This window comes from Cavia porcellus, unplaced genomic scaffold, assembly GCF_034190915.1.
Source record: "Cavia porcellus strain 051 isolate PalLab524CR breed Dunkin Hartley unplaced genomic scaffold, mCavPor4.1 scaffold_17, whole genome shotgun sequence".
Taxonomy (NCBI): Eukaryota; Metazoa; Chordata; class Mammalia; order Rodentia; family Caviidae; genus Cavia; species Cavia porcellus.
Window position 1 is genome coordinate 62,417,532 of NW_026947500.1, and position 12,109 is coordinate 62,429,640.

At 36.3% G+C, this 12,109-nt stretch overlaps 1 protein-coding gene across 1 annotated transcript in view; it reads left to right on the top strand.

The window, feature by feature from the left end:
* The window catches only part of LOC100719407 (vomeronasal type-2 receptor 116-like), a gene marked incomplete at its 3' end in the record, with an annotated part of 50,656 nt that extends 38,808 nt beyond the window's left edge, over positions 1-11,848 (top strand). The window contains exons 4-7 of the mRNA XM_063229114.1: positions 7,025-7,252; positions 7,601-7,724; positions 10,423-11,289; positions 11,838-11,848. Of these exons, the coding sequence (XP_063085184.1) occupies positions 7,025-7,252; positions 7,601-7,724; positions 10,423-11,289; positions 11,838-11,848 (1,230 nt within the window). The remainder of the gene's footprint in view (positions 1-7,024; positions 7,253-7,600; positions 7,725-10,422; positions 11,290-11,837) is intronic.
* Between the last annotated feature and the right edge of the window lie 261 nt (positions 11,849-12,109).

Genomic DNA, 12,109 nt, shown 5'->3' on the forward strand with positions numbered 1-12,109 from the left:
TGAATATTATATGTCTGGGTGTAGTTTTATCTTGGTTATGACTATTTGGAGTTCTATATGCTTCACTGAACCTGATGTCATCTTTCAATCTCATGCTTGGTAAATTTCCAGCTATTACTTCGCTAAATATCGTCTTGATATGCTTTAAGTCATCCCCTTCTTTTTCATTAATCCTTATCAATCTTACATTGTTTTTCTTTGCATCATCTTGCAGTTGTTGAATTGTGATTTCTGATTTCTTTGTTATTTATAAAAGATTTTTCCTTTCATGTTCACTAGCTGCAATCCTGTCTTCAGGGTCTGAAATTCTGTCTTCACTTTCATTGAGGTTGTTTTTAAAGCTTTCAGTGGAATTTTGATTTCCTGTATATCTCTTTGCATCTGCTTTGTGTATTCTCTTTGTTTCTTATATTGCTCATCTAGGGATCCTATCTTTTTGTTTAGTTTCTCCGATATTTTAACTGTGTTTTTTTTAGATATATCCAGCATTTCTTTCATTTCTTTTATCATTTCTTCTTTTACCTGGGAAATTATTTCTAATTTGAATCCATTTAAAGTTTCCCAGAGTTGCTCATTTATTTCAGTAGCTATTATGTCCGAGATTTGAGGTTTATGCCATATATTTTCTTCTATATACATTGCTCCTAAGGTTTCTTGGGTTGGGCTGGAAGTTTGAGATTGTAATTGGATCTTTCATTTTGTCTTTTTCCTATATTTCTGTTTCAAGTGTTATTTGAAAGCTTCCTCAGGGGCTGTTGGAAAACTACTTCTATGCCCACAGCTCACGGGACTCTGGCAACTAGTTGTCTTAGCCTGCCAAGCCTCTGCATCCAGTGGAACTCACCTGCTTGTTTAGAACTTCACACTCACAAAAAACCTGGACTCTGGGGAAAGTAGCACCCGCCTGGTTGCTTAGAAATCCACAGTTCTCCAAACACAGCCAAAATGGGGAGGCAGATGCAGGCGCCTCAAACCTGCCTATCACTTCCAGTGCACTGAGAAGGCTTGAGGGTCTCAAACAAGCTGGGCTTGAGGTAAAGGGCACCCGAATGCTTGCTTAGAACTCCACAGTTCTCCATGCACAGCCGGAATGGGGAGGCAGATGCTGGTGCCTCAGACAAACCTACCTCTTCCAGTGCACCCAGAAGCCTCAAGGGTCACAAACAAGCTGAATACCCCATGTTTTTTACTCATTCCTCAGTTGATGAGCATTTAAGTTGTTTTGAAGATCTGGCTATTACAAGTTGTGCTGCTATAAACATGGGTACACATCTGTCACTGTAATATGTTGTTTTCAGTTATTCTCAGAATGTGGCCCTAAGTGGAATACCTGGGTCAAAGGGGACTTCCAATCCCAGCATTTTGAGGAGCCTCCAAACTGACCTCCACAGTGGTTGCACCAGTCTATACTCCCACCAACAGTGCAAAAGAGTTCCTTTTTCCCACAGCCTCTCCAGCATTTGTTGGTAGTTTTCTTCACCCTGGGTGTTCTTTCTGGAGTGAGATGGAATCTCAGTGTGGTTTTAATTTGCATTTCTGTAATGACCAATGATGCTGAACATGTTTTCATGTATTTATTTGCCATTAGTATTTATTCATCTATTTGCCATTAGTATTTACTCATCTGAGAACTGTATGTTCATCTCAGATGCCCAATTTTGGATTGAATTTGGGAGCCTGATTTTTTAAAAACTTTTTAATGTTTTAAACAGAAGTACTTTGATGGGCAGTTGACTTAACATTCTAATTCATGGGTTTCCTTTTTACTCTGTTAGAGATTTCTTTCAACATGCAAAATCTTTATAAGATGTGATCCCAGTTATAGGTTCTAGAAAGTATTTCCTGTGGGTTTTGATATTTCTTCATGAATTTGCTACCTACCCCTATGTCTTCAAGATTTCTACATATATTTTCTCTTTTAATATTTAGATACTTGATCAATTTTCACTTTAGGTGATAGGCATGTTTCTAGTTATTAAAGAGACTATCTAACTTCCAGTGAATGTGTTTGGCCCCTTTATCAAAAATAAGGTGACTCAATGTGTTTGTATTTGTGATTGTATCTTCTACTCTATTCCACTGATCTTCAGGTCTGTTTTGACTGCTGTACCATTCAGATTTTAATTTACCAGCTTTATAGTATAACTTCAGGTCAGGGATTGTGACGTTTCCTCCCTTGCCTTTGTTTCTCAGAATTATCTTTGTTGTTCTAGGATTTTTCTGGTTCCAGATGAATTTTAGAAATGATTTCTCTAGATCTATGAGGTATGCTAGTGGTATTTTCATTGGAATTGCATTAAATCTGTATTACAATTTTGGGAAAATGGTTATTTATACAATATTTAATCTTCCTATCCCAGAACAAGGAAAGTCCTTCCATTTTCTGAGATCCTCTTTAGATTCTTTTTTAGGGTATTACAATGTTCCTTGAGTGGATCTTTTACTTCTTTTGCTAGATTGAGTCTTAAGTATTTCATTGTTTGGATGCTCTTATGAAGTGAGTGGCATTTCTTACACTCACTCAGTGAGTTTCTTGTGTATAGGAATGCTATTGATTTTTGAGTATTGACTTTTATCCAGCTACATATTTAACTTATTGAATATGCCTATAAGTCTTTCAGTGGAGCTTTGTGGGTCTTCTATGTAGAAGGGATTACCTGCGGGGGTGATCTGCAAATAATTACAATTTAACTTCCGTTCTTATCCTTAGTCCGTTTATTTCTCTGTCTTCTCTAATAGCTCTAGCTAGTGTTTCCAGCACTCTTGAATAGGAGTGCTGATACTGGACATCCTTGTCTTTGTCCTGATTTTAGAGTAAAGACTTTCAGATTTTGGCTGTTTAATTTGATACTGGTTGTTGGTTTGCCATAGATGGCCTTTATCATATTGAGGTAAACACCATCTATTCCAATTATCTGTAAGGCTTCTACCATTAATGAGTACTTAACTTTATCAAAATAATTTTCTGCATTTATAGAAATGATCGTGTGATTCTTATTTTTGACTATTGATATGATGAATTATATTTATTGATATGCATATGTTGAACCATCCCTACATTACTGGAATGAATCTCACTTGGTCTTGCTGTATACTTTTCTTGATTTGCTGCACTCTGTTTGCCAATATTATATTGGTAATTTTTGCATGTATGTTCATTAGGGAGATTGGCCTGTAGTTCTCTTTTGCGGTGGGTCTTACTCTGGTTTTAGTGTTAAATTAATACTTACTTCCTGAAATGAGTTAGGGAAAATTGTTTCCTTTTCAATTTCTTTGAAGAGTTTGAGGAGTGTTGGCATTACGTCTTCTTTGAATTACTTGTAGAATTCCTCAGTGATTCCATCTGGACGTGAGCTTTTCTTGTTGGCATGTTTCTGATTACATTTTCAGTATCATTAGTTGAAATTGAGTTATTTAGCAGTTTTACATCTTCTTGATCAAGCTTTGGTAATTCGTGTTTCTCGGAAAGTGTCCATTTCTTCAGTATTACTAAGGCTATGAGATTAGAGATATTCAAAGTAGGTACTGATGATCTTTGATTCCACAGGGTCGGTAGTGATTTCACTCTTTTCATTGCTTATTGCATGAATTTGGGTTTTTTCCTTCCTTTTTAAAATAAAATTGGCTAGGGCCTTATAATTTTGCTTATACTTTCAAAGAGTAAGCTTTATCATTAACTGATTTTTTGCATTGTTTTCTTAGTTTGTAAAATCAGAGCATTGATTTCTGTGTGATCTTTATAATTTTCTCCCTTCTTTGGACTTTAGGTTTGATTTGCTCTTCTTTTGCTAGATATTTGAGATGTAGTGTCAGGTTATTTATGTTTGTTCAGTTTTCCTCATGTGGGAATTCACTGCAATAAATTTTCCTCTGAGGACTGCTTTCGTTGCATTACACAGGTTCTGATAAGTTGTATTTGTATTTTCCTTTGCTTGTCAATATTGTTTAACTTCTTCTTTAATTTCCTCTGTGATCCACTGATTTGTCAGGAGTGTTTATTTAATTTCCACTATTTGTGAGGATTTTATCATTTTTTGGTCATTAATTTCTAGCTTCATTGTGCTATGAATCAAATATACATGGCATAATTTCTATTCTTTTGCATTTACTTAAGCATGTTTTGTGGACTAGTATATGGTCAGTTTTACGAAGTATCCCATGTGCTGCTGAGAAAAATGTATATTTTGGTGTTACTGGTTGGAACACTCTTTATGTCCAACAAGTCCATTTGTTCACTGTTGTGATTCTGTTCTCTTATTTCTTGCAGGTTTTCTATCTAGTTGATCACTTTCTTTGTGCCCATTGAATACTAAAATCTCCCATTATAATTGTGTTATTGCTTATTTGATTTTTCATTTCTGTTAATATGTTTTGTATAACTTGGTGTTCTGGAATTTGATACGTAGATATTTAAGATTGTTATCTCTTCCTCTTGAATATTTTCTGTAACTAGTATGTAGTGACCTTCTTTATCTCTCCTGATCATTCTTGGTTTGAAGTTCACATTGTCTGTAAACAGAATAGCTACCCCTGAATTTTTTGGATTCCTGTAGCATGGAGTATTGTTTTCCATTGTTTTAATTTCATTCTACGATTTTCTCTTTTGGTTACATGGTTTCTTTTTTTTTTTTTTTTTTTTTTTTGTCTTTTTCGTTTTTATCAGTACTGGGGATAAAACTAACAACTGCCTGCTTGCAAGGCAGGCACTTATGCCACTGAGCTAAGTCTCCAGCCCCGTTAGATGGGTTTCTTGTCAACAGCAGGTTATTAGATGTGTTTCTTGATCCATTCTGCCAGTCTGTTTCTTTTAATTGGTGAATTGAGACCACTTGCACTAATGGTTATAACTGATATATAAATATGTATTGGTATTTTTTGACATTATCACATTTTCCTGTTGATTCTTTACCTTTCCACTCTATTTAATTGTTTGTCTTGTTTAGTGGTTTTTTTCATATGTCTATTTAGAACAACTTTCAGTATTCTTCGCAGGGCTGGTTTGGTGGGCATGAAGTTCTTCAGATGTTCTTTGTCATGGAAGTATCCTATTTTTCCATCCATTTTGAAGGACAGTTTTTCAGGGTACATCAATCTGGGTTGCAAGTCATTTTCTTTTAGCATCTGAAATACTTCAATCCATGCTTTTCTTGACTTAATTGTTTGTGTTTAGAAGTCTGCTGTGATTCTGATAAGCTTTTTTTATAGGTGATCTACTTATTATACAAGCTTTCAATACTCTATTCTTAGGTTGGATTTCTGAGATGTTCATTATTGTAAGTCTAGGTGTATTTTTATTTTGACTATGGCTATTTGGAGTTCTGTATGCTTTGCTTATCTGTACCTCAGTTTCCTTTTTCTTGTTTGGGAAATTTTCAGCTATTACTGCTGTAAATACCCTCAGTATTATTTCTTTGGTCACCTTCTTTTTCATTTATACCTATCAATCTTGTGTCATTTTTCTTTGAATCACCCTGCGGTTGTTGAATTGTAATTTCCAGAAGCCTTGTTACTTTTAAAAGATCTTTCCTTTCCTGTTCACTAGCTGCAGTCTTGTCTTTAGGGTTTATCTTCATTTTCATTGAGGTGGGTTGCCCAAACTTGATTCAAGTTTCCTGCACACCTCTTTGAGTCTGTTTCATGCAATCTGTTTGTTTCTTATATTGTTCATTCAAGGTTTCCATCATTTTCCATTGTTCCTCTATTTTTTATGTTTCTTAGATGTGTGGTTAAGCATTTCTTTCATTATACTTATCGTTTCTTCTTTTACCAGCAGATTATTTCAGGTCTGAGTTCTTTTGTAGTTTACAATTTTTCTTTATTTTAGTTCGTATCATTTCAGGAGTTTCAGGTATGTGTCTTACTTTTTCTTCTGTGTTCATGCATCCTACCCTTGATTGGGGTGGGCTGAAGGTTTGAAATTGCATTTTTCTTTTTCATTTTATCATATTCCTATGTTCCCTTAGGGAAGCTGATAGCAAGCTGTCAGTTTCTTTCTTGGTTGAGAATATCTATCCCTATTGCAGGGAATTTCAATGGTTGAGTGGAAGTCTTTAGACAGACTGAATCAGGTGGCTCCTGGATGCTTGGTGTCACCATGTGTGGCCTTACCAGCCTCAAAATGATGTGCCAAAGCTTTGCTGTGTAATGGAAATCACTGAATGCTCTCTTGAATAGCAAGGTGTAGCGCAGGTGGCTGGGGGCCACTCAAGTGTTGCTGAAAGGGGCCAAACAGGCGTGGAGGGACCTTCTAGTGCATCCTTCACTGATGTTGAATCCTCAGTAAGGCCTTGCCATTCTCAGAACAACAAGATAAAGCCTCCCAATGGAATAGAAATTGCTGCACACAATTTCAGCTAATCACATGGAGTATAGGTGGCAGCAGGCCACTCAGGGATCACTAAACTGGACCACTTATGTTTTGAGAGAACTTTGAGTGCATCCTCTGGTCATGTGGGATACTGTCATGGTTTTACCCATCTTGCAGCAATGTGTCAAAACTTCTCTGTTGATGGAAATTGCTGCACACGCCATTGGCTCATGCACGGTACCTCTGGTCAGTCGGGGGTCATTTGGGACTGCAGGCCCGAATAGGCCTCCAGGGACTTTCCACAGTGACCTCTAGTGATGTGGTACTCTGAATGAAGCCTTCCCCATCTCAGAGCAAGGTGCCAAAGCTTCCACATGGGAGGAAATTTTCTGGGCACACTTTCAGGTATTAAGATTGAATGCAGGCTGCAAGTTGTGAAATTTAGAAGCTTCAGTTTCACAGTTAATGTTTTTCCCCAACCTGTCTGTACATCTTATTTGAATTGGAATGCAAAAAAATTATTTTTCTGAAATTGACTGGTGTTTCCTGACTATGGTACATTTTAGTCCTTCAACATTCCCCTGTTCCAATTTAATTGATATGATTGCTTAAACAGTTCTAAGTAAATGAAATTAGTGACACTTAGGACCTTCCTTGCATTCCTATTTTTGTTTCTATCTTGGAGCCCTGTTAACATAGGATTTTGTGTGTTTTTAGTTGAACCCCTTTTTGAAGAACACCCAATTTTCCAATTCTGCTGGAGATCAAGTGAATTTGAATAACAGAAGGAAACTGGATTCAGAGTATGACATTCTCAATTTTTGGAATTTTCCAGAAGGCCTTAGACTTAAAGTTAAAGTGGGAACATTTTCTTCCCATGCTCCACATGGTCAAAAAATGACTTTATCTGAAGATATTATAGAGTGGTCCACAGGAGTTACAGAGGTACGTTGGACCTAATCATGATGCACTTCTTTAAGCAAAAGTGAGCTAAAGCTCTCAAAGGTTTTGTGCTTCCAATTGTCATCAAGTAATAATCATCTATGGACATTGAATAACTTAAAATAAAATTTTAAATTTTTAAATTTTAAAAAAGATTGTTTATATGTTTTCTAGTGGGTGGGAAATGAATGCATTTACTTTATTTTTGTAAGTATGTGTTTCATAGTATGAGACAAACTTGGCATGGGGATTCAATAGTTTTGTTTATGTAGCTATGAAAATAAAATTTTTTCTCAAAATTCTGAAGTAAGTAAAATTCTAAGAAATTACCACTATACATTCTTGCCTTAGATTCCCCTCTCAGTATGCAGTCAGAGTTGCAGTCCTGGATTTAGAAAAAGCCCTCAAGAGGGAAAGGCTGCCTGCTGTTTTGATTGCATCCCTTGTGCAAACAGTGAGATCACCAATGAAACAGGTAGGAGCGTGTCCTGTGGACACATACTCAATCCACTTTTCACTCACTCTGCCCCTTCAGGTAATGGGAAAAAATCTCATAGAGGACACCAATGACACAGAGGACACTGATTCTTCCTTCGCTTATCAAATGATTTGTTTTACTCAGTGCTATTACATGGTTGGAAAACGAATTTTTCCTTTTGAAATTCACTCTAATTCATTTTCTTTTTATTACATACTTTTTAATCTTTTTTCCATTACTGGTTATTAAGCCAAACTGTGCTCTATCAATGCTCCATATTCCCAAATACTGTTATTTGATATTGTGACAGAGTATCACTAATTAGCCTCAGGCTGCCCCCAAAATTTGAAAGCCCTGTCTGAGTTCACTAATTCTCTGGAATAACACTTATGTACTGCTATATCTGGCTAAACTGATACTTTAATTTTTCTCAGAAAACTTAGGCAGATCAATTTGGTTTTGAATATTTTAAAATTACAGTTTTAGAAGGGTTAAATGACAATTTTCAGCATCAACTCTCAACTGTGCACATGTTTAACAGAAACAGCATCTACTCTTGGTGCTTGGAGCACCCCACTGCATAGCAAAGGCTAGAACACAGTCACAGATTAGAGAATATAATGCTAAAGAAGCAGAATGTTCCTCTCAACACCTATGTAATCTACAAATACAAGCATACATTCATGATGGTAAGGATCACAAATAATTTGTAGAAAAAGCCTACATGACTGCCTACTTCAAACTAAACCGAGGAAAAAGTGTTTGAATGGCTGTTTTTATCCAGATAGCAACAATCAGAAATACCTCTGGTCCACCTTTACAAGGTGTAGGGAACTGAGGACAAAGAACACAGGAAGACTGTAGTGCATGCTGAGTTAAGAGTCTAGACAGTGGATCAGTTGATGGTTACTAGAGCAGGAATATGATTTAGAGATTTTACAATATCCTAATTTGTGACTCATTGCAAAAGGTGTCAAGGACGGGGTTTTTTAAGTTCTGTACACTATTTTGTAAAGGCCAATGGTACGCTTCAAGAACATACAAGTAGTATAGGAATGAGAAATATGACAGAGAATAAAGGACATGAAAATTGGAGGAAATGTCTGAACATGCTTTAATAAGTGTCCAAAGTGTTCTTGTCATGAGTGACCTGCTACTGCTCACCAAACACCTCCTTTGGAGTACAATGTAAAGATAAAACACTCCGTATTTTGACTTGGATAAATCACACCGTATTTGTCCCAAATAGAACTATGATTTAGTAAAAAGCATCAGTAAATGCTTAAGAGATATGCTTTGTTAAATCAAGTAATAAGAAAAACTAATCCTAACTGCAGACATACTAACAAGTGCAGGCTCTGTGGGCCTGACTTGATCAACAGATAAGACATATTTTTTAGGTCAGCAGCACAACATTGTTGAACAATTTGTAGATCAAAAACCTAATGCTTTGAATTCAGCAAAACAGTCCTTTTCCAACTTCTAGACTGCAGTTGTTTAAGTAACTATAGTGGCCAAGGAGAAATTCTTCTTAAAGTAACACTCTCCAAAGTTGGAGACACTGGACTTTTGACAGCAATTTACATTTTGATGGCCACCTTTCACAATGTATTTATCCTAACTTCAGTTTATTCTAACACTACCTCATGGTAAACAGGATGGTATATCTTCAAACCACAATTTTAAAATAACAGAAATGGACAATTAAGTACATTTCATCAAAAACCTTTACTCGGACATTGATCAAAGAGCTTGAAAAAATGCCGTCAGTTAATGAGGTTTGAGGCGCTTTGTACATCGTTTGATATTAGAAAGAAACATCAAGAAAAACGTTACCTACCAATTATGAAATAAGAGAAAAGTCTCTAACTGTTGCTCAAAATTTGTGTTATGTTATTCTATAGTACACTTTACAATTTGTGGTGCATTAGCAAGAATGAGATTACAAAATTCTGGGTCGTAATCTGCCAGGGATGATGCTCAACATCATGATTAATGTAGTGAAGAAAACTAACAAAAATAAGTTTTAGAAATAGAGAAACATGATAGTAAGATTTTCTAGTGATATTAGTTAACTGTAAAATTTATGTCAATGAATAAATTTATGCTGAATTTCCTAGTTATTCAACACAAGGCTATTACAAAAAGAAACATGTTTCTACACCTTGATCATAAAGTATTCATATGTAAAATCTTGAAAAATGATTTTTCAGTGCTTCAAAATCACTAAATATGTAGTACATAAGCTGTAATGGTTTGGCAAGATACCCAAATCCAACTATTGAAACACCCTTTTGAAAATAAAAATGTAAAAGTGATTGCAGCAAACACATAGATGTAAAGGGTCAACAATGTAACAAGTCACATTTAATATATTTCCGCATATGTATTTTCCTGAAACACAGTAAATAATGTTGGCTTCCTAATATGAGATTGTTAATTGAATATCTGGGGAATAACGATTTCAGTTAGATCAATTTTGTTTCTCAAAATACTAAAATTTAAAAGGATTAGAATTATACCTCATGGCAGTTTCTGAGTTCAGTCCCACATTGTGAAAAAGAAAGAGAAAGAAAAGACAAAACAAGAAAAATATCAAAAAGCCACCATTTAGTTCAAGTCCACCGAGTTCCTGGGGATGGGACTGTAAAAAAGATACGAAACCAAGACAAGTGACAATTTTAATTTTCTCTAGATATGGAACAGTGTGTAAAGTGTCTAGGTCATCAATATGCCAACACTCAGAGAAACCAATGCTTGCATAAAATTGTGACCTTTCTGGCTTATGAAGATCCTTTGGGAAAAGCTCTGGCTGGCACTGCCCTGAGTCTCACTGCCCTCACAGCTGCTGTCCTTGGGCTCTTTGTGAAGCACCAAGACACTGCCATTGTCAAGGCCAACAACAGGACTCTCAGCTACATCCTGCTCATCTCTCTCCTCTCTTGTTTCCTCTGTTCTTTGCTTTTCATTGGCCAACCCAACACAGCCACTTGCATCCTCCAGCAGACCATATTTGCAGTTGCATTCACTGTGGCTGTTTCCACGGTCTTGGCCAAAACCATTACCGTGGTGCTTGCATTTAAAATCACTGCTCCAGCCAAGAGAATTAGGCGGTTCCTGGTATCAGGGACACCAAATTTCATCATCCCCATCTGTTCCCTGATTCAACTCACGCTCTATGCAGTCTGGATGAGCACAAATCCACCCTACATTGACACAGATGCGCACTCTGAACATGGCCACATCATCATTGTGTGCAACAAAGGCTCCCTCACTGCTTTCTACTGTGTCCTGGGATACCTGGGCTCCTTGGCTCTGCTCAGCTTCACTGTGGCTTTTCTGGCCAGGAACCTGCCTGACACCTTCAATGAGGCCAAGTTCCTGACATTCAGCATGCTGGTGTTCTGCAGTGTGTGGGTCACCTTCCTCCCCGTGTACCACAGCAGCAAGGGGAAGGTGATGGTGGCCATGGAGGTCTTTTCCATCTTGGCCTCTGCTGCAGGTCTGCTGGGATGCATCTTTGTCCCTAAGTGTTACATTATTTTGTTAAGGCCAGAGAGAAATTCTCTTACCGGGATCAAGAATAATATACTTTCTGTGAGAAAGGAGACTTCTTATCATTAAACATGTTTGTTTTCTCTTATAACTTGTGATCTTGAAGTCAAAACTGAACCATGTGTGAAGTCAGACAATGTATTCTATTATATGCGATTTGGATCCTTAGTAGAAACTATAGTCCTCATCTGTTTCAATTGAATTATATTGTAAATATTTTATTTCAAGCTATATCTTGTCTTCTAGGGGCTGAATATAGTATATTTTAGTAGTTGTGTGCATAATTGTCTTCTTTCAATTCTCTTTTTCAATGAGTTGCATTACTTTTAAGTGTCCTATCTTACATAGCTTTTAAGATCCAACAAGTGACTGGTTAATGCTAATGTATTGAATTTGTAAACTACTTTGAGAAAAATCTTGCAGATATGCAGTAGAATGTTTTCAACTTCCACACTTGTATTTCTTTGTATCCTAAATAATTATTGTTGATGGCGAGGTAGAAATGTGTATAATGTACATTTTGAATTATATATATAGATAGTTTATAAAATAAACATTCTTTTCATTTTATATCCAAGTATTTTAAAGAATTCTTAGATAATGTGACAAGAAATGATTTATCTGCCATGTATTGTGACATGTATATTCATGTTAATCCACGTATATGAAGTTTTATTTCTGTTCAAGATGGTATACACATGTGATCCTGGCACTAGTGTGAGGCTGAATATTGTAAGTTTGAGCTCAACCTGGAGTACTTCAAGGCTTAACAAGCATCTGTCAGAAAATCAACATTAAATAAATCAGAAGCTTGCTGTGTGCCGAAA